Source organism: Ornithorhynchus anatinus, chromosome Y4, assembly GCF_004115215.2.
Source record: "Ornithorhynchus anatinus isolate Pmale09 chromosome Y4, mOrnAna1.pri.v4, whole genome shotgun sequence".
NCBI classification, from domain to species: Eukaryota; Metazoa; Chordata; class Mammalia; order Monotremata; family Ornithorhynchidae; genus Ornithorhynchus; species Ornithorhynchus anatinus.
Genome location: NC_053178.1, coordinates 622,695 through 650,541, shown reverse-complemented (window position 1 = coordinate 650,541; position 27,847 = coordinate 622,695). Strand labels below are relative to the sequence as shown.

General features: G+C 46.8%; 1 protein-coding gene across 1 annotated transcript in view; it reads left to right on the top strand.

Annotated features, from left to right (window-relative positions):
* The window catches only part of LOC114808701 (RING finger protein 17), a 113,947-nt gene that overhangs the window by 38,325 nt on the left and 47,775 nt on the right, over positions 1-27,847 (top strand). Inside the window, exons 5-8 of the mRNA XM_029056521.2 lie at positions 15,590-15,746; positions 17,100-17,215; positions 18,451-18,571; positions 22,240-22,360. Of these exons, the coding sequence (XP_028912354.1) occupies positions 15,590-15,746; positions 17,100-17,215; positions 18,451-18,571; positions 22,240-22,360 (515 nt within the window). The remainder of the gene's footprint in view (positions 1-15,589; positions 15,747-17,099; positions 17,216-18,450; positions 18,572-22,239; positions 22,361-27,847) is intronic.

Below are 27,847 nucleotides of genomic sequence, written 5' to 3'. Positions count from 1 at the left end.
AGAAAGGATGCTGATGCAGAAATCCAGTCGGGATATGATGAGCAGTTGTTCTAACAAGGTAGCGGTTTGAATGGAGAGGAAAGGGCGGATCTTGGCGATATTGTGAAGGTGAGACTGGCAGGTTTTGGTGACGGATTGAATATGTGGGATGAAAGAGTGGAGTCGGGAATTCATTCAGTAGTATTTATAGAGCGCTTACTCTGTGCAGAGCACTGTACTAAGCACTTGGAGTGTACAATTCTGCAACAGATAGAGACAATCCCTGCCCAGTGAGGGGCTCACAGTCTAATGGAGGGAGACAGATGGTCAAAAACAAGACAATGTAATCACGATAAATAGAATGAAGGGGATATACACCTCATTAACAAAATAAATAAGGTAATAAAAAATATATACAAATGAGCACAGTGCTGACGGGAGGGGAGGGGAGCAGGGGAGGAGCAGAGGGAAAGGGGGCTTAGCTGAGGGGAGGTAAAGGGGGGAAGGGGATGACTCCAAGGTGATGGGCTTGACAGATGGGAAGGATGGTAGTGCTGTTCACAGTGACGGGAAAGTCAGGGAGGGGCCAGGGTTTGGGAGGGAAGATAAGGAGCTCGGTCTTGGACATGTTGAGTTTTAGGTGACGGGAGGGCATCCAGGTGGAGTTTGTCTTGAAGGCAGGAGGAGAAGCGAGCCTGGAGGGAGGGAAAGAGAATGGGGAGAGCGGTGTTCTGTTGCATATAAAGGGAGGGGGAGTTCCAGGTCAGGGGCAGAACATGGGAAAGGTGAAGATGGTGAGGCAGATGAAACTGAGGCAGAGTGAATAAGTTGGCACTGGGGGAGTGGATTGTGCGGGCCGGGCGGTAGTAGGAAATCAGAGACATTAGGTGGGAGGGGTCGAGCTGATTGAGCCGATGTTAAGGAGTTTCTGTATGATGCTGGGGGAGATGGGCAACTACTGGAGGCTTTCGAGGAGTTGGCGAGACAGGGACTGATGGTTATTTTGAAAAGTAATCCGGGAAGCAGAATGAAGTGTGGCCCGGAGTAGGGAGAGAAAGGAAGCAGAGATGTTGGCGAGGAGGCTGATGCAGTAGTCGAGGCGCGATATGATAATGTGCTCAGGTCTAGCAACCAATTCAAACAGATCTCTCCCTTCTACTTGCCCACTCTCTTCTCCCACTACACCACGACTGGCACTCCCCACTCCCCTTTAGGAGAACTCATTCTGGCCTCTCTTGTCTCTGACCCCTGGTTCATGCTCTGCCTCCTTTCCTAAAACTCCCACCCTGTTAACATTTGCCTGACTACAGTTCTCCCCATCTTCAGAGCCCTTCAGAAATCCCATCTCCTAAGGAGGCCGTCCCTGATTAATTTTCTTCTCCTCAGGTGAGATGCTCCCAAATATTACCTCAGCACTTTTGCACCACCTCCCCAATTCCTGCCCTCCACAACCACCCTTGGAACTTCCATACGTATAGATCTGCATCCTCCAGTCATTCACATACAGTCATCTTTCCAGTCTCCTAATGGCAGAAATAACAATAAAATGATGATGGTGATTTTAACAATAGTGGTGGTATTTAAGTGGTACTTCCCTCAATCTCGTCATCTCCTACCGCTGCACTATCTCCTCCCTCACCAACTCTGAAATCCCTCTCTCAGACCATAACCTTCTCACCTGCCTCCTGTCTCACACTCTCTCCCCCTGCAAATCTGTACTACTGCCCCACAGAGACCTTCGCTTTCTTGATCGCATCCATCTCCCCAAAAGCATCTCTCCTCACTTTGCTTCCCTATCCTCTCTTCCCACTCTCAATGATCAGGTTACCACTCTCAACTCCACCCTCTCTACTCATCTCAACTCTCTTGCCCCCCTTTCCCTCCGCCGCTCTCGCTCCACTAACCCACAGCCCTGGGTCACTGCCTCTGTCCGCCTCCTACGCTCCTATGCTCGAGCTGCTGAACGCTGCTGGCTAAGGTCCAAGCACCAAGCCAACCTTATCCATTTGAAATTTATCCTTTCTGCCTAACTCTGCCCTCTCCTCCTCCAGGCAAAACTTCTTTTCTTCTCTCACTGACACCCATTACCGTCACCCCCTCCGCCAATTGTTCTGGACCTTAAATTCTGTCCTCAGGCCCACTGTTCGTCCCCCTCCCCCGTCCCTCGACCCCAACGATCTGGCCACCTACTTCATCATGATAATTAACACAATCAGGTCTGAGCTCCCCAAAGTCACCACTCCCCCTTCTGCCTCCCCCCCACCAACCCTCTCCCCTATTTTCCCATCTTTTCCTGCAGTATCTTCAGAGGAAATCTCCTCCCTCCGCTCAAGTACCACCCCCTCCACCTGTGCCTCGGACCCCATTCCCGCTCACCTTATAAAAACCGTCGCCCCTTCCCGCCTACCCTCCTTAACTTCTATTTTTAGCCGCTCACTCTCCAATGGCTTCTTCCCCTCTGCCTTCAAACATGCTCATGTTTCCCCTATCCTAAAAACCCCTTCTCTCGACCCCACTTCCCCTTCCAGTTATCACGCTATCTCCCTACTACCCTTCCTTTCCAAGCTCCTAGAACGAGTCGTCTACACTCACTGCCTAGAATTCCTTAACTCCCCTTCTCTCCTGGACGCCCTCCAGTCTGGCTTCCGTCCCCTCCACTCTACTGAGACTGCTGTCTCAAAGGTCACCCATGACCTCTTTCTTTCCAAATCCAATGGCTCCTACTCTATCCTAATCCTCCTTGACCTCTCCACTGCCTTTGACATTGATGACCATCCCCTTCTCCTCCACACCTTCTCTCTCTTTGGCTTCACGGTCTCCTCTCCTGGTTCTCCTCTTATCTCTCTGGCCGTTCATTCTCGGTCTCCTTCGCAGGCGCCTCCTCCCCGTCCCATTCTCTAACTGTTGGGGTTCCTCAAGGGTCACTTCTTGGGCCTCTTCTGTTCTCCATCGAACAGAACTCCCTCAGTGTGCTCATTCGCTTTCACGGCTTCAACTATCATCTTTATGCAGATGACACACAGATTTACATCTCTGCCCAGTCCTCGCCCCCTCCCTTCAGGCTCGTATCTCCTCCTGCCTCCAAGACGTCTCTACCTGGATGTCTGCCCGCCACCTAAAACTCAGCATGTCCAAAACTGAGTTCCTTATCTTCCCTCCCAAGCCCTGTCCACTTGCTGACTTCCCTATCACTGTGGACGGTACCACCATCTTTCCCATCTCTCAGGCCCGCAACCTCGGTGTCACCTTCGACTCGGCTCTGTCATTTACCCCACACATCCAATCCGTCACCAAGACCTGCCGGTCTCACCTTTATAGTATCGCCAAGATCGGCTCTTTCCTCGCCACCCAATCGGCTATCTTACTGGTACGGGCTCTCATAATATCCCAGCTGGATTATTGTGTCAGCCTTCTCTCTGTCCTCCCGTCCTCCTGTCTCTTCCCGCTCCAGTCTATTCTTCATTCCGCTGCCCGGCTCATCTTCCTGCAGAAGCGCTCTGGGCATGTCAGTCCCCTTCTTAAAAACCTCCAGTGGTTGCCTATCAACCTCCACACGAAACAAAAACTTCTCACTCTATGCTTCAAGGCTCCCCATTACCTAGGCCCCTCCTACCTGTCCTCCTTTCTCTCTTTCTACTCCCACCCCGCACACTCCGCTCCTCTGCCGCCCACCTCCTCCCCGTCCCCCATTCTTGCCTATCCCGCCCGTCGACCCCTGGACCACGTCCTCCTGTGGTCCTGGAATGCCCTCCCTCCTCACCTCCGCCAAACTAATTCTCTTCCCCTCTTCAAAGCCCTACTTAGAGCTCACCTCCTCCAAGGGGCCTTCCCAGACTGAGCTTCTCCTTTTCCCTCTGCTCCCTCTGCTGCCCCTCTACCCCCCTTCACCTCCCCTCAGCTAAGCCCTCTTTTCCCCCCTTTCCCTCTGCTCCTCCCCCTCTCCCTTCCCCTCCCCTCAGCACTGATCTCATCCACTCAATTGTATATATTTTTATTACCCTATTCATTTTGTTAATGAGATGTACATCACCTTGATTCTCTTTATTGCTATTGTTTTAATGAGATGTACATCCCCTTGATTCTATTTAGTGCTGTCGTTTTTGTCTGTCTGTCTCCCCCGATTAGACTGTAAGCCCATCAGTGGTCAGGGACTGTCTCTCTCTGTTGCCGATTTGTACATTCCAAGCACTTAGTACAGTGCTCTGCACATAGTAAGCGCTCAATAAATACTATTGAATCAATGAATGAATGAACCTCGAACAGTGCCTGGCACATAGTGAGCACTTTACAAATACCATTAAAAAATAGAGTTTATCACATATCAAGCACCAGGGAATACAAAGAAAAATCAAGTCAGGCACCGTCCTTGTCCATCACTAGACTCACGGTCCAAATAAAGAGGCCCAGTATTGAGTTCCCATTGTACAGATGACAAACCAACGCAACAAGTCAAGTGACTCGTCAGGGGTTCCAACAGGAAAAGTGGTGCACTCAGGCGTTCTGACCCCCACTTTCTTCGTCCTGATTGATATTTGTTTTTTTCCTAGAGGGCAGGGATCGTGATGCCTAAACTCCACTGAAAGTATTCTAAATCACAAGCATATAGTATGGCTCTTCAAGGATGCAGCACTCAATAAGTACTATTCATGTGATAGATATTCTTGACTTAGACTGCCTCGCCCATAATTGCTCACCTACTTATCGTTCTGTGCTCTAGCCATTAGCAGATTGGAGTGACTGGTTTCTGTCACTACCCACCATTACATTCTAAACTCCTTGAGGGCAAGGCAACTTTCTCAGTTGCATTCTCACTAGTATTTGGCACGCCGAAGGTACTCAGTAAGAACCACTGACTGATTACTAAAGAGGACCAAACACAATTTGGAGAAATAAAATGTAGTATTCACATTTTGAATAGTCATTTTTTCAATAATTGGAAATTTTTTTTTTTTTAATGTGGGTGATAGAAACTTCAAATTTAAACCTCAGATCCTCAGAAAACTCTACAAAAACAAAGAAATCACATAAGTGTTATGGAAGCGATACAAAAGTGAGCCCGGAGATCTTTATTTAAATCACACAGTTCTACCCAGTTAGAGAAGCAGCGTGGCTCAGTGGAAAGAGCACGGGCTTTGGAGTCAGGGCTCATGAGTTCGAATCCCAGCTCTGCCATTTGTCGGCTGTGTGACTGTGGGCAAGTCACTTAACTTCTCTGTGCCTCAGTTCCCTCATCTGTAAAATGGGGATTAAGACTGTGAGCCCCACGTGGGACAACCTGATTCCCCTATGTCTACCCCAGCGCTTAGAACAGTGCTCGGCACATAGTAAGTGCTTAACAAATACCAACATTATTATTACCCACTACACATAGAGTGTCTTTGATCACCAGTTCCTTTCCTAAAAAAAAATACTCTTGTCCATCGAAAGGTCTAGCCCTGTCATTGTTCCCATGAGAAGATCACAGCTCCGGGAATCTGGAGGTCTGTGTTGTACCTGAATGCAGTTGAAGGGTGTGAGTACCGAAGTGTTTGAGTGACACGGTCATACTGAAGTGGCAGCTGGAGTGGAGTGAGGATGTCCTATAGAGGGATAAAATATTAATCCAGAGAGGCTGGCTGGAGGTGTAACTTCCAGAGACCTTTGAGTACGGAGAGAGCAGTGGTCTGCCAGACATGATGCGGAAGGGCACCTAGGCAGAAGGCTGTTAGTGAGCAAGAGGTGAATGGAGGGAGAAATAAGCAGGTTGGTTGGAGGAGAATGAATCATGTGCCAAGGGCTTCCACCTTTCCTAATCCTCCTTGACCTCTCAGCTGCCTTTGACACTGTCGACCATCCCCTCCTCCTCAACACATTGTCCAACTTCGGTTTCACGGACCCTGTCCTCTCTTGGTTCTCCTATTATCTCTCTGGCCGTTCATTCTCGGTCTCCTTCGCGGGCTGCTCCTCCCCATCCCATTCCTTGAACGTAGGGTTTCCTCAAGGATCAGTTCTTGGTCCCCCACCTATACTCACTTCCTTGGTCAACTCATTCGCTCCCACAGCTTCAACTTTCATCTCTACGGAGATGACACCCAAATCTACATCTCCTCCCCTGTTCTCTCTCCCTCCCTCCAGGCTCGTATATCCTCCTGCTCTCAGACATCTCCACCTGGATGCCCGCCCACCACCTAAAAGTCAACATGTCCAAGACTAAGCTCCTTATCATCCCTCTCAAACCCTGTCGTCTCCCTGACTTCCCCGTCACTGTGGACGGCATTACCATCCATTCTTTCTCACAAGCCCATAACCTTGGTGTCATCTTTGACTCTGCTGTCTCATTCACCCCACACATCCAATCTGTCGCCAAAATCTGCCAGTCTCACCTTCACAACGTCACCAAGATCCGCCCTTTCCTCTCCATCCAAACTGCTACCTTGCTGGTACAAGCTCTGATAATATCCCGACTGGATTATTGCATCAGCCTCCTCTCTGGTCTCCCATCCTCCTGTCTCTCCCCGCTCCAGTCTATGCTTCATTTTGCTGCCTGGATTATCTTTCTACAGAAGCACTCTGGCATGTCACTCTGCTCCTCAAAAACCTCCAGGGGTTGGCTATCAACCTTTGCATGAAACAGAAACTCCTCACTCTTGGCTTCACAGCTCTTCATCATCTGGCCCCTTTGTACCTCACCTCCTTTCTCTACTTCTACAGCCCACCCCGTATACTCTACTTCTCTGCCGCTAACCTCTTCACGGTGCCTCGTTCTCGCCTGTCCCACCGTCAACCCCTGGTCCACGTGCTACCACTCACCTGGAATGCCCTCCCTCCTCACATCCGCCAAACTAACTCTCTTCCCCTCTTCAAAGCCGAACTGAGAGCTCACCTCCTCCAGGAGGCCTTCCCAGACTGAGCCTTCCCTTTCCCTTTGCCCCTCCTCCCTTCCTCATTCCCCCTACTCCCTCTGCTCTACCCCCTTCCCCTCCCCACAACACTTGCGTATGTTTATACTGTATTTATTTGTTGATGATATGTATATCTCTATGATTCTATTTATCTTGGAGGTATTGATACCTGACTACTAGTTATGTTTTGTTGTCTGTCTCCCCCTTTTGACTGCGAGCCTATTGTTGGGCAGGGATTGTCTCTATCTGTTGCTGAATTGTTCATTCCAAGCGCTTAGTACAGTGCTTCGCACACAGTAAGCGCTCAATAAATAATGATTGAATGAATGAATGAGTGAATGAATAAGCAAATGGAGGAGAGCTGATTTGAGTGCCTTAATGCCAGGTTTCAGGAGTTCCTGTTCAGTCTGGGAAAACTAATGGATCTGTTCCCATTGAACATTTTTGAGAAGAAAGGAGACGAGCAGAATGCTTTAGAAAAAATTTAGAAGACAAAGTTTGGACGGGAGAGACTGGGGACAAGAATGCCTGTGAGAAGGCAAACAGAAGTTGAATAGGCCTATGACAAAGGAGCTTGGGCTTGGAAGGATGCAGATTCTAATCCCAGCTCCGCCACTTGTCTGTTGTGAGACCTTGGGCAAGTCACTTAACTTCTCTGAGCCTCAGTTATGGCATCAGTAAAATGCAGAGTGGGACCATCAGTCCTTTGTGAGGAAGGTTCTCTGTCCAACATGATTCGCTTGTATCCATCCCAGAACTTCGTTACAATTCCTGGCAAAGAGTAAGCACTTAACAAATGTCATTATTATTATTATGGTCCTCGTCATCATCATCATCATCATCATCATCAACATGGGCCAGGACCAGTGAGTTGGTCATTTTGATGGATAGGAAGGGGAGGATCCTGGAAGTCTTGTGGGAGGAGAATCCAGAGACTGAATATGCAGGTTAAAAGAGAGAGGAGCCAGGATAACAGAAAGGCCATCGACTTGAGAGAGAGAAAGGAGGGTAGTGATGGTGGGTAGAGGACGTGATTTGAGAAGAGAAAGGAGGCGTTCACCTTTGGATGGTTGAGTGTGAGTTGCTGGCGGGGGTTACACGAGAGGTTTGTGCTTGCTGAAGTGCAACCCACCACAAGAAAGTATAGCTCCCGGGAGAACCTTCCAAGTTAATAATAACAATTATGATGTTTTTTAGCATTTACTATGAACCAGACTACTGTTCTTAGCGCTGGCATAGGTTCAGAAGAGTTAGATTGGTTGCAGTCTCTGTCCCTTGTGGGGCTTAGTTTGAAAGATAGGGAGAGTGGGATATCTTATCCCCACTTTGCAGGAAAGGGAACTGAGGCAAAGGAAGATTAAGTGACCTGCCCAAGGTCCCACAGTAGACCATTGGCAGAGTTAGTACTGGCAGCTGGGTCTCCTGACTCTCAGGGCCATGTTCTTTCCACTATCAGCAGAGATGCAGATTACAATGGGTAACCACTGAAGATAATTAAGGGTGGGGAGTTGTGAGCAGAATGACAAACTTTCAAAAAGTGATTCAGGCAGCAAAGCGAAATTTGGTCAGGAGAAGGGCAGAGAGACTAGAGATCAGGAGACCAGTCAATGAGTAGGCTGACTCAGTAATTTAGTCGGCTTATGATTCTCTCAGTCTTTTAGTTAAGAGCTTACTGTGTGCAGATCAGTGTTCTAAGCACTTGATGACTGATAATATGATGAGCCCATTGCCCAGAATGATGGCCATTTAGTTGTCGAGTAGGGGTTTGAATCTGTCAAATGTGAAGAAGAAAAAGCAACTGGGTTTAGTGACACTCCGAATGTGAGAGCGGAGGGCCAAGGATGAGGGAGGTTGGTAGTGAGTGGTTGACAGAGATAGAAAGTATTCCAGAAAGTGTTTCCTGACCAACTTCTCATCTTCCTCCAATCTGCATCACCTAAGACTAATCTCTTTCCCACCACTCCCTTCATTTATGTCACCTATGCCTTGAAGTCTGTATTTTTAAAAAATTATGGTATTTGTTAAGTGCTCATTATGTGTCAGGCACAGTTCTGAGCTGTGAGTAGTTACGAATTAAACAGTTCGGACACAGCCCGTATTGCAAATGGGACTCACAGTTCAGGCAGAATGGAGAACAGGTATTGAGTTTGTTTACTGGTTGAAGAAACTGAGGTACAGTGAAGTTTTGTGACTTTCCCAAAAGGTCCCACGGAAAGCAGCATGAGAAGTAGTGTGGCCGTATGGGAGGCAGAGGACGTGGTCTCTAATCCCCATTCCTTCACTTGTTCACTATGTGACACTGGGCAAGTGACTTAACTTCTCTGCCTCACTTCCCTCAAAATGGAAATTCAGTAGTTGAACTCCCACTTCTTCATATTTATTTAGCCATCTCTGCTTGGATAGCCTGCTCTTACCTCAAATTTAACAAGTCCAAAACAGAGCACCTTTTCTTCTTACCCAAACCCTGTCTTACCCATCCCTGTAGACAGCACCACCATCCTTCATGTTTCACAAGCCCATAACCTTGGCGCTATCCTTGACTCTTCTCATTTAACCCACCTATTCAATCCATCACTAAATCTTGTTGGTTCAACCTTCACAACACGGCTAAAACCCTCGCTATCCTCTTCATCGTAACTGCTGCCGTAGTGGTCCAAGCCCTTACCCTATCCCACTTTGACTACTGACTGTATCAGCCTCCTTGCCTCCCTCCCTGCCCCCTGGCTCTTCCCACTTCACTTCCAGTCCATACTTCACTCTGCTGTCCAGATCATAAATGTTCAGGCCGTTTCCCCACTCTTCAAGAACCTCCAGGGTTTGCCTATCCATCTCCATATCAAATAGAAATTCCTTACCATCAGCATTAAAGCACTTGATCACCTTGCCCCCTCCTACCTCACCTACTGCTTTCCCACTACAGCCTACCCTTGACGCTTTGCTTCTGTAATGCCAACTATCTCACTGTACCTCGATCTCGTCGGTCTGCCGACCTCTTGTCCACATCCTGCGTCTGGCCTGGAATACCCTCTCTCTCCCTGTCAGGTGGAAAGTTACTCTGCCTTTCTTCAAAGCCTTGTTGAAGGCACATCTCCTCTAAGAGGCCTTCCCTGTCTACACTCTCCTTTCCTCTTTTCCCATTCCCTTCTGCGTCATTTTTAGGTTGCCCCTTAATCGAGCCTACCCCCGACCCTGGTCATCGCCCTTTTATTAACACGACTATATTGTATCATACTGTATCATGTTGCTATATTAGCACTACTGTATTGTATCATACTGTATCATGTTGCTATATTACCGATTTCGTTTATTACTGTTTATTGTTGTCAGTGCTGCCACCCACCTCTCTGGCCTCTCCATGTCCCTCCTCCCTCCCTCCCCCCTCCCACTCCTTCCTATTCTCCCCTTCCCCTTCCCCTCTCTCGCTCAGCTCTTTCCCGCTCTCTCCTCTTTCTCCTCCCCCCGTCCCCCGCCCTAGAACCCCTCTTTACCAGCGCTACCCCTCTTCCCCCTCCCCCTACTCTTACCCCCACCAAACCCCCTCCTCACCCCCTCCCCCCTTCTCTCTTCCCCACCCACGCCCCATCCCAGTCCTCTTGTCCCACCGCTACCCCTCATCCCCCTCTCCCCGTCCAGGGCCCCGCCACCTCCTTCCCATCCAAACCCTCCCCTCCCCCCACCCTTCCCCCCCTCCCCCCCTCCCCCCCTTGCACCCACAGCTACTTTCAAGTGTGGCCTCTGGAACCCCCGCTCTATTACAGGTAAGCTACCTTTCATCCATGACCTTTTCCTCTCCCGCTCTCTCCTCCTCCTCGCCCTTTCAGAAACGTGGCTCTCTCCCGAAGACACGGTCTCCGCCGCCGCTCTCTCTAGCGGAGGCCTCTCCTTCTCCCACTCCCCCAGACTCACCGGTAAGGGAGGAGGCGTCGGCTTCCTCCTCTCGCCCCGTTGCCGCTTCCGCACTATCCCTCCTCCCCCCTCCCTCTCCTTCCCTTCCTTCGAAGCCCATATCATTCGCCTCTACCACCCCCTCCAGTTACTTGTCGCTGTCATCTACCGCCCTCCCGGTCCCACCTCCGACTTCTTCAACCACCTTGACCCCTTTCTCACCTTCCTTCTCTCCTTCTCTCTGCCCACTCTGATCCTTGGAGACTTCAACATCCATATGGATGTACCCGATGACTCCTCTGCCGCCCGTCTGCTATCCCTCCTCGACTCTGCCGACCTCCTCCTCCACCATACCGCGCCCACTCACCGACTCGGTCACACCCTCGATCTCGTCATCTCCTACCGCTGCACTATCTCCTCCCTCACCAACTCTGAAATCCCTCTCTCTGACCATAACCTTCTCACCTGCCTCATCTCTCACACTCCCTCCCCCTGCAAATCTTCGCTACTGCCCCACAGAGACCTCTGCTCTCTCGATCCCATCCGTCTTTCCAATAGCATCTCTCCTCACCTTGCTGCCCTGTCCTCTCTTCCCACTCTCGATGATCAGGTCTCTGCTCTCAACTCCACCGTCTCTGCTCTCAACTCCACCCTCTCTACTCATCTCGACTCTCTCGCCCCCCTTTCCCTCTGCCGCTCTCGCTCCACTAAGCCACAGCCCTGGATCACCTCCTCTGTCCGCCTCCTACGCTCCTATGCTCGAGCTGCTGAGCGCTGCTGGCGAAAGTCCAAGCACCAAGCCGACCTCACACACTTCAAATTCATCCTTTCTTGCCTTAACTCTGCCCTCTCCTCCGCCAGGCAAAACTTCTTCTCCTCTGTCATCGACACCCAAGCCCGTCACCCCCGCCGATTGTTCCGGACCTTTAACTCTCTCCTTAGGCCCCCTGTTCCTCCCCCTCCCCCATCTCTCACCCCCAATGATCTGGCCACCTATTTCCTCACGAAAATCAACACAATCAGGTCTGAGCTCCCCAAAGTCACCCCTCCGCCTCTCCCCTCCCCCCCACCTCTCCCCTCCCCCCCACCAACCCCCTCCCCTACTTTCCCATCCTTCCCTGCAGTATCCTCAGAGGAGATCTCCTCCGTCCTCGCAAGTGCCACCCCCTCCCCCTGCGCCTCGGACCCCATTCCCTCTCACCTTATTAAAACCATCGCCCCTGCCCTCCTACCTTCCTTAACTTCTATTTTTAACCACTCAATCTCCAATGGCTCCTTCCCCACTGCCTTCAAACATGCCCACGTCTCCCCCATCCTAAAAAAACCCGCTCTTCACCCCACTTCCCCCTCCAGTTATCGCCCTATCTCCCTACTACTCTTCCTTTCCAAAATCCTAGAACAAGTCATTTACAATCGATGCTTAGAATTCCTTAACTCCCATTCTCTCCTAGACCCCCTCCAATCTGGCTTCCGTCCCCTCCACTCTACCGAGACTGCTCTCTCTAAGGTCACCCATGACCTCCTTCTTGCCAAATCCAATGGCTCCTACTCCATTCTAATTCTCCTTGACCTCTCTGCTGCCTTTGACACTGTCGACCATCCCCTCCTCCTCCATACCTTATCTCACCTTGGCTTCACGGACTCCGTCCTCTCCCGGTTCTCCTCTTACCTCTCTGGCCGCTCATTCCCGGTCTCCTTCGCTGGAGCCTCCTCCCCCTCCCATCCTTTAACTGTTGGAGTTCCTCAAGGGTCAGTTCTTGGCCCTCTTCTGTTCTCCATTTACACTCACTCCCTCGGTGAACTCATTCGCTCTCACGGCTTTGACTACCATCTCTATGCAGATGACACGCAGATCTACATCTCCGCCCCTGTCCTCTCCCCCTCCCTTCAGGCTCGCATCTCCTCCTGCCTCCAGGACGTCTCCACCTGGATGTCGGCCCGCCACCTAAAACTCAACATGAGCAAGACTGAGCTCCTTATCTTCCCTCCCAAACCCGGTCCTCTCCCAGACTTCTCTTTCACCGTGGATGGCACGACCATCCTTCCCGTCTCTCAGGCCCGCAATCTCGGTGTCATCCTTGACTCGTCTCTCTCGTTCACCCCACACATCCTGTCCGTTACCAAGACCTGCCGGTTTCACCAATACAATATCGCCAAGATCCGCCCTTTCCTCTCCACCCAAACGGCTACCTTACTGCTACAGGCTCTCGTTATATCCCGGCTAGACTACTGTGTCAGCCTTCTCTCTGACCTCCCTTCCTCCTCTCTCGCTCCGCTCCGGTCTATTCTTCACTCCGCTAGCTGGCTCATCTTCCTGCAGAAATGATCTGGGCATGTCACTCCCCTTCTTAAACAACTCCAGTGGTTGCCTATCAACCTCTGCTCCAAACAAAAACTCCTCACTCTAGGCTTCAAGGCTCTCCATCACCTTGCCCCTTCCTACCTCTCCTCCCTTCTCTCTTTCTACCACCCACCCCGCACGCTCCGCTCCTCTGCCGCCCACCTCCTCACCGTGCCCTGGTCTCGCCTATCCCACCGTCGACCCCTGGGCCACGTCCTCCCGCGGTCCTGGAACGCCCTCCCTCCTTACCTCCGCCAAACTGATTCTCTTCCCCTCTTCAAAACCCTACTTAAAACTCACCTCCTCCAAGAGGCCTTCCCAGACTGAGCTCCTCTTTTCCCTCTACTCCCTCTGCCACCCCCCTTTACCTCTCCGCAGCTAAATTCTCTTTTTCCCCTTTTCCCTCTGCTCCTCCACCTCTCCCTTCCCATCCCCACAGCACTGTACTCGTCCGCTCAACTGTATATATTTTCATTACCCTATTTATTTTGTTAATGAATTGTACATCGTCTTGATTCTATTTAGTTGCCATTGTTTTTACGAGATGTTCTTCCCCTTGACTCTATTTATTGCCATTGTTCTTGTTTGTCCATCTCCCCCGATTAGACTGTAAGCCCGTCAAACGGCAGGGACTGTCTCTATCTGTTGCCGACTGGTTCATCTCAAGCGCTAAGTACAGTGCTCTGCACATAGTAAGCGCTCAATAAATACTATTGAATGAATGAATGAATGAATGAATGAATGAATCTTTATTCTTCCCCCGCCTCAGCCCCACAGCACCTATGTACATATCTGTAATTTTGTTATTTATGTTAATGTCTGTCTCCCCCTCTAGAGTGTGAGCTTGTTGTGGACGGGGGATGTGTCTTTTATATTGTACTCTCCAAAGCGCGTAGTACAGTGATCTGCACACAGTATGTGCTCAATAAATACGATTGACTGACTAACTGACTATTGGACTGACCTGCTGATGGACTATGAGCTCCTTTGGGACCTGATTAACTTGTATCTACCCCACTGCTTAGTTTAGTGGTTAGCCTATAGTAAGTGCTTAACAAATACCACAAATATTATTTTGTAATCATCATCATCATCATTGTTATTATATCACCATCAATGTAATTAATGTTAATCATTATTTTAAAATTTTCAGTCCTAGGAGTAGAACCCAGGTCCTCTGACTCCCAGGCCCTTACTCTCTTCTGGGCCACGCTGCTTTCCAGGATAATACCAAGGCTGGACCCTCTAAATACTTGGATACTCACCCGTTTGCCTCTCCCGAGCCCTTATTTATCGATCAGCAGTTACTTTTACATGTGATTCATTTGAATGGCTGTCTCCCCCGACTTGACTGTAAGCTCTTTGAGGCAGAGACTGTATTGTGTACTCCATCTTTCTCTCCCAAACGCTTAGTACAATCCCGCACGTACAGTAGTATTAAACACCTGTGGTTAATTGATTGACTGATTGACAGCTTGATTGGTTGAGAGTTCAGTGATGAAGTGGATTTGGGAGGGAAGGTGAAGATTTCTGGATTTAGTTTACTCTGTGCAGTCTGCTTATTTTTAGGTATCTTGACAATTCTTAGCCCTGAGGGCCTTATCAATATATTTCTCTCTCATAAGCATCATGGCTTAGTGGAAAGAGCACAGGCTTGGGAGTCAGAGGTTGTGGATTCTGATCTCGGCTCCACTACTTGTCAGCAGTGGGACTTTGGGCAAGTCACTTGACTTCTCTGTGCTCCGGTTACCTCATCTGCAAAATGGGAATTAAGACTGCGAGCCCCATGGGAGACAACCTGATAACCTTGCATTTGTCCCAGCACTTAGAACTGTGCTTGGCATATAGTAAGCACTCAACAAATACCACCACCATCATCATCATTATTATTATTATTATTATTGTATTCTGCCTATGGAGTTACTTTACCTTTTTTTGTGTTCTTGGCATGTTTTTACGATTCCTACCAAAGCAATTACTAGAGGACTGCAAGTACCTTTAATGCGAGGTGAAAAAAATGATTGGGCAAAGTTTCTTGCTAATGATGATCCATGATGCACCTGGAATATTTTTTTTTCCTTTTTTCTGTGGTATTTGTTAAGTGTTTACCATGTGCCAGGCACTATACTAAGCTTTGAAGTAGATGCAAGTTGATCAGGTTGTACACAGTCCCTGTTCCCGGTTTAACAGTTTTAATCCCCATTTTACAGATGAGGTGAGTGACCCAGAAGAGCAGTCACTTGCCCAGGGTCACATAGCAGACAAGTGGTGAAGCCGGGATTCGGGCCCAGGTCCTCCTGTCTCCCAGATCCATCCTCTCTTCACTAGGTCACGCTTGCTCCTCTCCTGTAGGCCTATTGAATTTTACCTACCAAGGCAAATGCTCCAGGTTTGTGCAACAGAAAGCCCTGTTGCTTGGGTGTACTTAAATTCTGTTTCAGAAAGTAGATGGAGACTGGGTTACTATAGAATCAGGTTAAGCTTCCTCTCTTTTATATCGTAGGTTGAAGATTTAGATTTTCTACTTTTCCTGAAGATAATTAATGATGCATATAAAAATGAATATGAAGGAGAAAATCTTGAAATCCTCTGCCCAGTCAAGGGACAAGCCTGCGTAGCTAGGTTTGAAGATGGAGTTTTGTATCGGGCAGAAGTCCTTGGTAAATAAACACATTATTTGAAACTCTATCAAAGTATCAGTTTCTGCAGATGAATTTGGTTGATGACTTTAAAGAGCCAGTTGTTTTAATAGTCTTGGAAGTAGAATTTGTATATGACAATGTAGATTCTATGTGTCTTAAAGCCCTCACGAATCCAAGCTATCCAGTTTCGTTGGTGAAGTACTTAAATGTGGTGAGACCTAATGTCAACTTGTAGTTTGTATGTGATAAACTTCAAGCTCTTTTTTCCTGAACCAGTGAAACTGTCCTGTGGTTGCTTCACTTCAGCCAATCTCTTGTTTCATTTAGAATTTGACACACATTCCATTTGCCGGCCTCCTGATGTAACTGTTTTTTCTCAATTCCATTCTCTCCTTCCGTATATAAGATTGGGCAGTGTTCTGCCCAGGAAGCGAAATACAGTGCTTTCTTTCAGCTCCAGATGTAAATACTGCATTGTTTTCATTCCATATGAGCTCCTTGTGAGTAGTTAACATATCACTTAGTGATTCTGGACCTCTCAAGCACCTAATGTAGTGGACTACATAGGCGAGTGCTCAATAAATGCTGCTGCTGCTGCTGCTGCTGCTGCTATTGTCACTACTACCATCATTATCAACAACATCATCATCATCAGTGGTATTTTGCTGAGCACTGACTTTGTGCAGAGCACCGTACTAAGAATCTGGGAGAGCCCAATTCAGTAGTTAGCAAGTATACCTGTTCTGCTACCTGCGCACAACCACTACCACAATTGCTCCTCTTCCTCCTCTTCCTTCTCCTCTTTCTCCTCCTCAGTCTCCTTCTCCGTCTCCTCCTCCTCCTCCAACCAATACTAATACTATTACCTCCAATGCTACCACCACCATCACCACTACATCTACTACTACCACCGCCAATACTAGTACCACCACCAATACTACTACTACTACTACTATGACTACTGCTACTGATATTCATTTATTCATTCAGTCGTATTTATTGAGCACTTACCGAGTGCAGAGCACTGACTAAGCGCTTGGAAGAGTATATTAGCACAATAAACAGTCACATTCCCTGCCCGCAACAACTACTACTTCTACTACTACTACCATCACCAACAGTACTAGTATTATTACTATGACTACTACTGCTGCCGCCACACTGTAGTGCAAATGAGAACGTTTTGCTGGATACAGAGACTTTCTGTTTCCTGTTAGTACCTGGCCTGGGACCTGCTTCTGGTGCCTTATCATAAATGTATTTTAACTTGGTTGATTTGAAGTTAGTTTCCACTTTACAGTTTTTGTCTCTCTTAGCCGTAGCTGTAGGTACACACTCTAAATTCTAAACCTCACTGTGTGATTTCTGAAGGCTTCCCAGGACATCGAGAGGTGGAAGTTAAAAATGTTGACGTTGGCTCTACTACAAGGATAGCACTTCAAGACATATGTAAAGTAAAGGATGAGCTTTTGAGTTTCCCAAGAAAGGTGAATTTGTATTAACTTTGAATGCCTATTAGCTAGAGTTAATAGTATTGGTTGGAGGTTTTTTTTTTTAAAAAAAAAACCCTTCCATTTGCCCCCCTACTCTATTTTCACTTGGCAAGCATTCACTAGGTGAATGAACGCAGATCAGCTGTAGGGGTGCTGAGTATGAGGCCCAGGGTTTCTCTACATTGTGCTGTCTAAGGGGACTATATTCTCAGGAGACAGCTGCTGAGCTGCTTAGGCTGCCATATGAGTAGGGGTGACCCAAAGCTCCCCTCATTTAATTGGCTGTATCTACCAAATGATGTGGTCTTCCCTAGTGTCCCCTGGGGCCAAGGGACCTTATCTAATTCCCAGCTGGGTATTCTCTATCAGGGATCAATTCAATGCTTTGAATGGTGCTACAACTGCTACTGCTACTACTACTACTGCTGCTACTAGCACCACCCTGACCAATCCCAAGTAGCAAGAGCCTGGACCTGGGAGTCAGAGGCCTTGGGTTCTAGTCCCAGCTCCATCACTTGTCTGCTCTGTGACCTTGGGCAAGCCACTTAACTTGTCTGTGCCTCAGTTACTTAATCTTGAAAATGGGGAGTGAGACTGCGAGCTCCATGTGGGACAGGGCACTGTGTCTACCCTGATTATTATGTACCTACCCCAGCTCTTACAACAGTCCTTGACACATAGTGAGCACTTAACAAATACCATAATTACCAATTATTAATAATGGAGTAGTTGGTGCAATTCCCATTTATACCAAAGGAGGACACCAAAAGACTTTCCCAATGAATGAAATTGGTGATTTTTACCTTCATTTTGGGAGATCTAGTTTTCTTTTGAAGTTTAGAGCTTGCCTTGGTGCCCTGAAATTTCAAGTGAAAAAACTTTAAGAAAAAGGCCTGATTGCAAAATGATTATGTTAGGCAATACTAGTAAGTCTGTTTCTTCTACACTCTCATGAAACTCAGTGTGTCTTAAAGGACAGTGGTGAATATGACATATTCCCAGTTAGTCTATTTAAACATTAATTCTTATAATTCTTGTTATATGTGCTTAAATAGGGAAAGATGCAGTTTTATCCCACGAGTTCTCACCTGGGCAAACTTTCAAAGAACATAATTTCGAAAGAGTTTTGTTTCTTCCAAACTCCACTTAAATTTCCTTATAATGTGTAAAGAAATGACTCCTCTTAAAGTTTTATGAACTAACAATCGCAGTTTCATTTTGACATGCAGGCGATTAATTGCAGACTGGCCCATATTGAACCATCTATCAGGACAGGGCCTTGGAGTACAGAAGCCAAAGAAAAATTTGAAGAAATGATTTCTGGCAGATTTTTGATTTGTTCAGTTGATAGTAAGTTCTCTCTGTGGTCATTTTCTCAGATAATCACTGCCGTTCTGTGTCTCTGACTCGTTCATTCCCACAGTCCCACTCCTGTGAGAGGTGGGGAGTGGAATCCGGGGAAGGGAGCAGGGTCCTGGGCAGGAAGTGGGAAAGTGGGTTATTGTCCTCCACATTAGTCCCACTCCTGAGGCAGAAAGGAGAGATTGTGATGAAGTCACAGCCTTGGATTAATCCACGGCGTAAGGCACCAATTTGGGAGCCCTGTAAGCAAGTGATTTAAATGTCTCTCCAAAGCCGCTGGCCTTTTTCCATGTAGAGACGTTTCGGTGTTGAATATGATTTCCCAACGTTCAATTTCCACAGATCCTATGTCAGGATGATAGGGAAGTGTCTTCTTAAACACTTCCTTTCTCGTCCCATTTCAGTATTTGGGGTTTTAGAATTCCTGCCCAGTTTTACTAGACCTCGTACTGTGAGACCTAGAGGAATGCAAGTCAGCAGGGTATTTCAGGTTCCTGTTGGTTCACTGGGCCTAGACTACCACAGGCATCTTCACAAGCATAGATTTGTACTGTGAATAAAAATTTGGGATTGCAGATCAGAGATGAGGTGTGCCCCTGGTAAAACCCCAAGAATGTGGGATAGTAACTGCTTTAAACTGGAAACTAAAGATCGTGTCTACCACAAACTTATCTGGAGGCCTGTAAACTGAAAAATTCTCAGCTACCCTTATTGTTTGGATGTCAGTTTTCCATTACTGGCCTCACTGTTCCTCATCATCAAGCATACTCCACATATCCCAAAAAGGACATCCCAGTTGTACATTAGGTTTTTTCTGTGGTTGTCTTGGGAAGAGAACACCAATCAGTTGGAGCCTGAACCAGGGATGATTTCTTAAGTTTGTCTCCCTTTCCATGTTTCATTTGAAAGATTTCTTCCTCATCTCACCCACCACCTTGCTTGCCTCCCCCAACACTTAGAACAAATGCATAAAGGAGCATGATATAGTGGGTAGAGTGTGGGCCTGGGAATCAGAAGGCACTGGGTTCTAATTCCGCTCTGACACTTGTCTCCTGCGTGACTTGGAGCAAGTCACTTTGCTTCTCAGGACCTCAGTCATCTCATCTGTAAAATGGGGAAATGAGACGCTGAGCCCCACGGGAGATAGAGACTGTGTCCCTCCCGATTTGCTTGTATCCAGCCCAGCTCTTAGAAAAGTTCCTGGCAAATACCACATACCGCAGTCATTATTATTCTCTCCCCCTAAAACTCTAGGCTGTCCCCTCCAGTTTCTTTCTCTTTGGAAATCACGACCCCAAGTTAGTTGGGATCCTCCATTCTCAAGGCTTGAGCCGAGAGATATTGAATCCCACACATGCTGTAACTTTGATTCTCTAGAACCTGCCCAAGAAAATCTGTCCTCTCTTCTCAGAGAAGCTCCTGGTTTCAGCACAGTGCTAAATTTCTCCAAGCACTTCCCTCCAGAAGTTCCTCAACTTAGTCAGATATCCATCTCTGCGGCATGTAAATGAGCACCCTGCCTTGCTTCTCTGGATATTTATTTATTCATTCATTTGTACTTACTGAGCGCTTAGTGTGTGCAGAACACTGTACTAAGTGCTTGGAAAGTACAATTCAAAAACAAAGAAAGATAATCCCTGCCCACAACAGTCTAGAAGGCAGTAGACAGTCATCGAAACAAGTAAGCAGGCATCAATAGCATCAATATAAATAAATAGAATTAAAGATATGTATTCATCAAAACAAGTAAACAGGCATTAATATAAATAAAAAGCATTATAGATATGTACCCATATACACAAATGTTGTAGGGGGGGCAGGTAGAGCAAAGGGAGGGAGTCGGGGCGACAGGGAAGGAGGGAGCTGAGGAAAAGGCCTCCTGGAGGAGTTGAGCCTTCAGTAGGGCTTTGAAACGGGGACGTGTGATTGTTTGGTGAATATGAGGAGGGAGGGCATTCCAGGGCAGAGGTAGGACATGGGCCATGGGTCGATGGCGGGATAGGCAAGAACGAGGCAGAGTGAGAAGGTTAGCACCAGAGAAGTGGAGTCTGCAGGCCGCAATGTAGAAAGAGAGAAGGGACATGAGGTAGAAGGAGGCAAGGTGATGGCAGCCGAGTGTTTGGCCTAGTACAGTCGAATAATTAGACATGATTCCCTGCCCTCATGGTGTTCACAATGTAGGGATTGGGGTCATGCTGAAAAAAGATGACCGATGAGAGAAGCAAGTCCCTAACACCCTGTCCTTCAGTTTGATTCCACCGCGTCTCCGCCCTGAGTCATCTCAGATTGCCTGCTTCCTCCACTCACGTGCTCATCGCACAGAGATATTCAAGTATCAGGCTGATCTCATCCACTTCAAACTGATGATCACCTGCTAAGAGTCTGCCTCTCTTCTGCTCAGACACACTATTTCTCCTCCCTTACTCACCCTCACGTCCACAGCCCATGCCATCTATTTCTGGCCTCTAAATTCCTTCTTAAACTTCCAGATGGCTGACTCCCTGATAACGTGCACCCAATGACCTGGCCATCTACTTAACGTACTTCATAACTGAAGCATCACTAGTGAACGCTCCAGTTCTCCCTTCTCACCTTCCCTGTCCCTGCCCCTGCCCCTTTCTACCTCTCCATCCATCCTCTCATTCACACCTTCTATTCTCTCTTCAGCTTCAGTGACTTATTTCTACATGGAAGACTCCCAATCTACTTCTCCAGCTCTGACTTCTCCCCTTTTTCTGCAGCCTCACATTTCTTCTTGCCTTCAAGGCCATTCTACCTCAGTGTCTCACCAACATATCAATACCACCTGAAATCCTCATTTCATCTCCTGAAACCTCCCTCCCACCCAGCTGTCCGCAGAACAGAATCTCTTGTCTACCCTTATTTGTATTGGTGTGCACCTTTGAAACTCCATTGTTGTCTTGTCATTCGCAGTCTTCTTACGTTTTAAAGGAGCTATTACACTTAGGTCCCTTAGCTTCTCTGTGCCTCAATTACCTTACTTGTAAATGGAGTTTCAATCAATCTGCCAATTGTACTCACTGAGTGCTGGGTGCCAAGCACTGTATTAAGCACTTGGGAGAGGACAATACTACAGAATTAGCAGACCAGTTAAGACTGTGAGCCTCATGTGAGACTTGGTCCAACCTAATTAGCTTGTGTCTATCCCAGCACTTAATACAGTGCCCAGCACCAGTACGTACTTAATAAATACCATTAAAAAAGGAGTAAAGTCTCATTTTTGAAAACGTAAACCCTTAAGAAAGAGAGTTGAGTGTGGACCTTTTTCTCAGTAGGCCTACTGTACAGTGGCTCATTGAGCAGGGCACCATTTGCCCTTGTAAGTCTTTTTTAGTGGTTTTCTCTAGTGGTGTCCCCTCCACGTAGGACAGTCATGGGTAGACTCAATAAATGTCACTGTTGAGAATAGCGAGGGGAGTTTGGCTAAATGGATTCCCAAAGTGTTATTTTCAAAGCATTCCTATGGTGATAGTGACGTTTGTTTCTTAAATTTTACTGCTCTTTGTTTTCAGCCAGTATGTGAACGGAAGACATTTATGTCCATAAGACATGAAGGACGAGGGATGCTAAAATTTTTTGGCCCTTGACTGTTGTAATTCCAGTTTGAAAATCTGTACGTTGTACTATTTTTGCAGGAATTATGGAAGATGACGTGCTGTTAGTTGAACTGTTTCTTTCACCTCATGTTCCTGGAATGATGGCGAATAGTGTTAATAGTGAGCTGGTTAAAAGAGGTCTTGCATGTTATGACCCGGGGCAAGTATAAAGTTTATACTTTTGTCTAATGGAAGTTTTTCCCAATTTTCTCATGCCCGCGAAATCGTTATCGGATATTTTAATATTAATAGGTTAGGCTGTATTTTTAAACCATTAAGTTTGTGAATTCATTCTGATGTAAATGTGTGAAATATTGATGAGGGATGTGTGGGTGTGGTTATGGGGGAGTGAGAGGGAGTGTGTGTGTATGTGTGTGTTTAGGGGAAAGTGTGTGTGTTTGAGTGTGTGTGTATATGCTTGACTTTTCCCACAGTGTTTCCTTCACTCCTTTCATCTGTTCCTGTCTCTCTTTTAATTTTCTTATCTTCACCATCTCTCCCTCTCTCCCTCTTCCTGCCAATTTATGTCTAATTTCCCATTCCTATTCTCAATTGCCTTCCAATCCGTTCTCTGTCCTTTCTCTAATTTCTCTTCACCCACACGTCCCTCTTGGTCACTGTCCCCCTGACCCTATTCTGCCCTTCCTCATTTTCTCTCATCCGTCCTTTCTCCACTCTTTTCTGTCCTCTTGCAGCCCCCTGGGTGTGTGCCATTTCCTCAATCATCAATCAGTCAGTCAGCCAATCAATCAGTGCTATTTGTTCAACACTTATTGGGGACAGAGCACTGTACTAAGCACTTCTTTTCTTCAATGGTGTTTGTTAAGCGCTTACTATGTGCCAGGCATTCTACTTAAGCACCCGGGTTGATACACGTTATCCAGATTGGACAGAGCCAGTGTCCCACATGGGGCTCGCTGTCTTAATCCCTATTTTGCAGATGAGGTAATTGAAGCACAGAGAAGTGAAGTGACTTGCCCAAGATCTCTCAGAGGACAAGTGGTGCAGCTGGGATTACAACCCAGGTCCTCCTGACTTCCAGGCCCAAACACTATGAACTAGGGAACACTGCTTCTCACTTTGGACAGTACCGTACAACCGAGTTTGTAGACAAGATGTCTGCCCATAAGGAGTTTACATCATCTTTGGAAAAGTGAACTGCCATAGCACCCCTCTCTCCTTCCCTTCCCAGGCCAAGAAGTCTGAGTCAGGAACTGCAGTAGAACCAAAATATTAAAAATAAAAGGCAGCAAGAAGCTAGACCCTTTCCCTGGCAATGATAAGGCTAGGGGAATAATGGTGACCAGGCTCTCTGACTAGCATCGATACCTACCTGCTCAGAGTACTCCCAGGTGCTGGTGGGGGAATCAATGCAGCTTACTCCTTTAATTTTAGTTTTGCTAGAGTTATGTGTACTCTTCCCAGAGTGATTTATTAGCCCCCATTTCTGCTGACTTCAGCCCGGTCCAGTTGTAGGGCCTTCTCTTTTCCAAATGAATTTGAGGATTTCGGGCCTGGATGGAGCTAGAGAAGAGAAACGCAGGAGCTGCTGTTGCCACTTTACTACATCCATGGTAGTAGCAGCAGTAATTTTGGTGGTAGTAGCAGCGGTAAGTGTGGTGGTAGAATAATAGTGATAGTAATTATAGTAGTGGTAGTAGCAGTAGTAGCAGTAATAGCAGTAGTAGCAGCAGAAGTAGCAGCATTAGCAGTAGCAGCAGCTGCAGCAGCAGTAGTAGCAGTAACAGAAGCTCATTGTGGTCAGGGAATGTGCCTGTCTAATGGTATATTTTATTCTCCCAAACACTCAATAAAAACGACTGACTGATTGACTAGTGATAGTGGTGGTGGTAGGAGTAGTAATAATAAGCACCCTGGCTTAATGGATAGAGCGTAGCCCTGAGAGTCAGAAGGACCTGAGTTGTAGTGCTGGTTCAGCCACATGTCTGCATTGGTATATTGTGTGACCTTGGGTGAATCACTTAACTTTTCTGGGCCTCAGTTACCTCATCTGTAAAGTGGGATTAAGAGTGCAAGCCTCATATGGGACAGGGACTATGTCCGACTCGATCAACTTGTATTACCCCAGTGCTTAGAACAGTGCTTGGTACATAGTAAGTGTGTAACAATTACCATAATAATAATAATAATAATAATAATAATATTTTATACATTGTTATATTATAATAAATGTTTTATATTTCATATATCGTTACAGTATATTTAATTACATAATAATAATAATAGTAGTAATTGAGTAATGATAGTAATCCTGTTTCCCCTCTCCTCAAGAATCCTCACTGGTTGCCCATCCTCCTCTGCAACAAACAAAAACCCCTCACCATTGGCTTTAAAGCACTCAATCACCTTGCTCCCCATCCCACCTCACCTTGCTATTCTCCTGCTACCACCCAGCCCGCCCACTTTGCACCTCTAAAGCTGCCCTTCTCACTGCACCTCATTCTCATCTGTCTAGCCTCCGACCGCTCACCCACGTCCAGCCTCTGGCCTGGGCACTGTCCCTCGTCGTATGTGACAGATAGTAACTCTCCTATCCTTCACAGCGTTATTGAAGGCACATCTCTGCCTTTGCTCTTCTCCTATGCCCTTTGCGTGGCCTTTAATTCATCCTCGCAGCCCCACAGCAGTTTTGGACATGCCTGTCAGTTTATTTATGTATATTAATGTCTGTCTCCCTTTAAACTGTGAGCTCGCTGTGAGCAGAGAATGTGCCTGTTATATTGTTATATTGTACTCTCCAATTGCTTATTACATGCTCTTCAAAGAGTAAGTGCTCAGTAAATACAATTGACTGACTGACTTAATGACTGACTAGTATAATATAAATAGTAGTAGTAATAGTAGTATGAGTAGTAATAATCATAGAAGTAGTAACAGTAGGAGTAGCAGTAGCACCAGATACAGTAGCATTAGTGGCGGCAGCTACGGCAACAGCAACAACAGCCACAGAAGCAGCAGCAGCAACAACAGAAGTAGTAGTTGCAGTGTTCAGAGGAGTCAGCACCAACAGTAAAATTGACCTATGGATGAAGTTGGAACTGAAAAGGACAATTTGGGTGCCTTGTCCCAGACCCATCATCATTATTAATACTATTATGATGATGATGACGATGATGTGCCATCAAGTCATTTCTGATTCAGAGCGACGCCATGGATAAACTCTCTCCAAAACGTCCTGTCCTCTTCCATAATCCATAACCTTTCTAATGGTTCTTCCGTAATCGTTGGATTGGTACCTATCCATCTAGCTGCTGGCCTGCCTCTTCCTTGTTTTTCCTGGACATTTTCTAGTGTTAGTGTCTTCTCCAGAGAATTAGTCTTCCTGATTATGTGTCCAAAATAAGTTGTTTGGTCTTCCAAAGGCCACTTTGGCGTAATTTACTCATAAATCCATCTGTTCATTTTCCGGGAAGTCCTTGGTATTCACAAAAGCCTTCTCCAACACCACATTTCAAGAGAATTGATGTTCTTTCTGTCCTGTTTTTTCACTGTCCAGCGTTCAGATCCATACATTTTCCCTGGAAACACCATAGAATTGACAATTTGTATGTTTGTGACAATTGTTGCATCAGCACATTTCGTGACTTTTTCCAGGCTCTTCATAGCAAGTCTTCCTAACATTAGTCTTCGGCATGTTTGTTGACTATTAGTTCCTTTATTATTGATTGTCAAACCCAGGAGAGAAAAACTGTCAACTATTCCAACCTCCTATCCATCCACTACAAATGTGTTAAGACTTGCAGGTGTCAGGATCTTTGTTTTCTTGGCATTCAAATGTAGGCCGGTCTTTTTGCTCTGTCCTTAACTTTTAATAATAAGTCCTTCAAATCTTCTTCACTTTCGCTAGAAGGATTGTGTCAGCTCCCTAATGAAGGTTGTTTACATACCTTCCTTCAGTTTTTAATCACCTTTATTTGTCATCCAATCGAGCTTCTCTCATTAGGTATTCGATATAAAGGATGAACAGTTAAGGTGATAAGAGGCATCCTTGTCTTAGACCCGAACTAACTGGAAAACCACTCTGTTTCTCCATATTCTCTTCTTTTTGTAGTCTCCTGTTGGTCATATAGGTTCCATATTAATGCAGTTAAATGATCGGGCCTACCCATTAAAAGCAAAAAGGCTGCTTCCAGTGCTGTTTTCCCATTTGCTTCCTTTTCTTTAGTTGATTCAATCATAAACTTGTTCAGTTATATTTATTAAGCACTTACTCTTTGCAGAGCACTGTACTAAGTGCTTGGGAAGTACAGTTGGGCAACAGATAGAGACAATCCCTACCCAACAGTGGGCTCACAGACTAGACGGGGGAGATCTAGAAGGGGGAGACGGACAATAAAACAAGACAAGTAGACAGGCATCACTACTATCAAAAAAGATAAGTAGAACCATAGATAAATGTACATCATTAATAAAGTAGAGCAATAAATATGTACAACTATATACAAGTGCGGAGGGGAGGGAGAGGGGTTGGAGCGGAAGGAGGGAGTAAGGGCAGTGGGGAGGGGAGGAGGAGCAGAAGGAAAGGGAGGGCTCAGTTTGGGATGAGTTTAGTTGCTTACTTACCTTTCGCTGGAAGAGAACCTCTCCTTTCTTGATGCAACATGCCATGCAGGCCTAGGTTTGACAACTGACTCCCAGTTTTCAGCTAGGTTTCAACATTGTCTGAGGCTTACTTGAACTGTGTTCTTAAAGTACCTCTGCTCTCCTTACCATCAATTTCCCGGCTTTCAGCTCTCCAAACAGCAGTATTTGGGGTATCCCGCTGTCCCATCCGGTAAGGCTGTGATGAGGTGAACATGGCTTCAGTGCTAGGAGACTGACTACATTCCAGAGCTTCCTCATATGTGATCTGGTCTTGGTTTTGGTAATTATTTTGGTCCAGAAATGACTGGGATGGAACCGCTTAAGAAGCTAAGTGTAGTGCTTTATGTGGGGTTCAGAACGTTTTCACTCTCCTGAAGAAACTCCAGCAACTCCAGTGGTTAACCATCCATCTCCACATCAAACCAAAAACTCCTCACCATTGGCTCTAAAGCACTCAATCATCTTGCCTCATGCTACCTCACCTTGTTACCTTTCTGCTGCATCCCAGCCCACACATTTTGTACCTCTCACGCTGATCTTTTCTCACCGTCCCTCGATTCATTCATTCAATAGTATTTATTGAGCGCTTACTATGTGCAGAGCACTGTACTAAGCGCTTGGGATGAACAAGTCGGCAAACAGATAGAGACAGTCCCTGCCGTTTGATGGGCTTACAGTCTAATCGGGGGAGACGGACAGACAAGAACAATGGCAATAAGTAGAGCTCATCTATCTCTCCACTGACCCCTCGCCCACATTCTGCCTGTGGCCTGGAATGCCCTCCCCTCCTCATAGTAGACAGGTAATTGCTCTGCCCGACTTCAAAGCCGACTTCAAAGCCGAGAGATGAAGGCATCTCTCCTTGAAGAAGTTATCCCTGCCTAAACCCTTCTTGCCTCTTCTCATATTCCCTTCTGTATTTCTCCGACTTGCTCCCTCCATTCCTCCTCCCTCCCAACCCCCACAGCACACACACTCACAGACACACACATATATCAGTTAGTTAGTTAGTTAGTTAGTTAGTTAGTCAGTCAGTCATTCA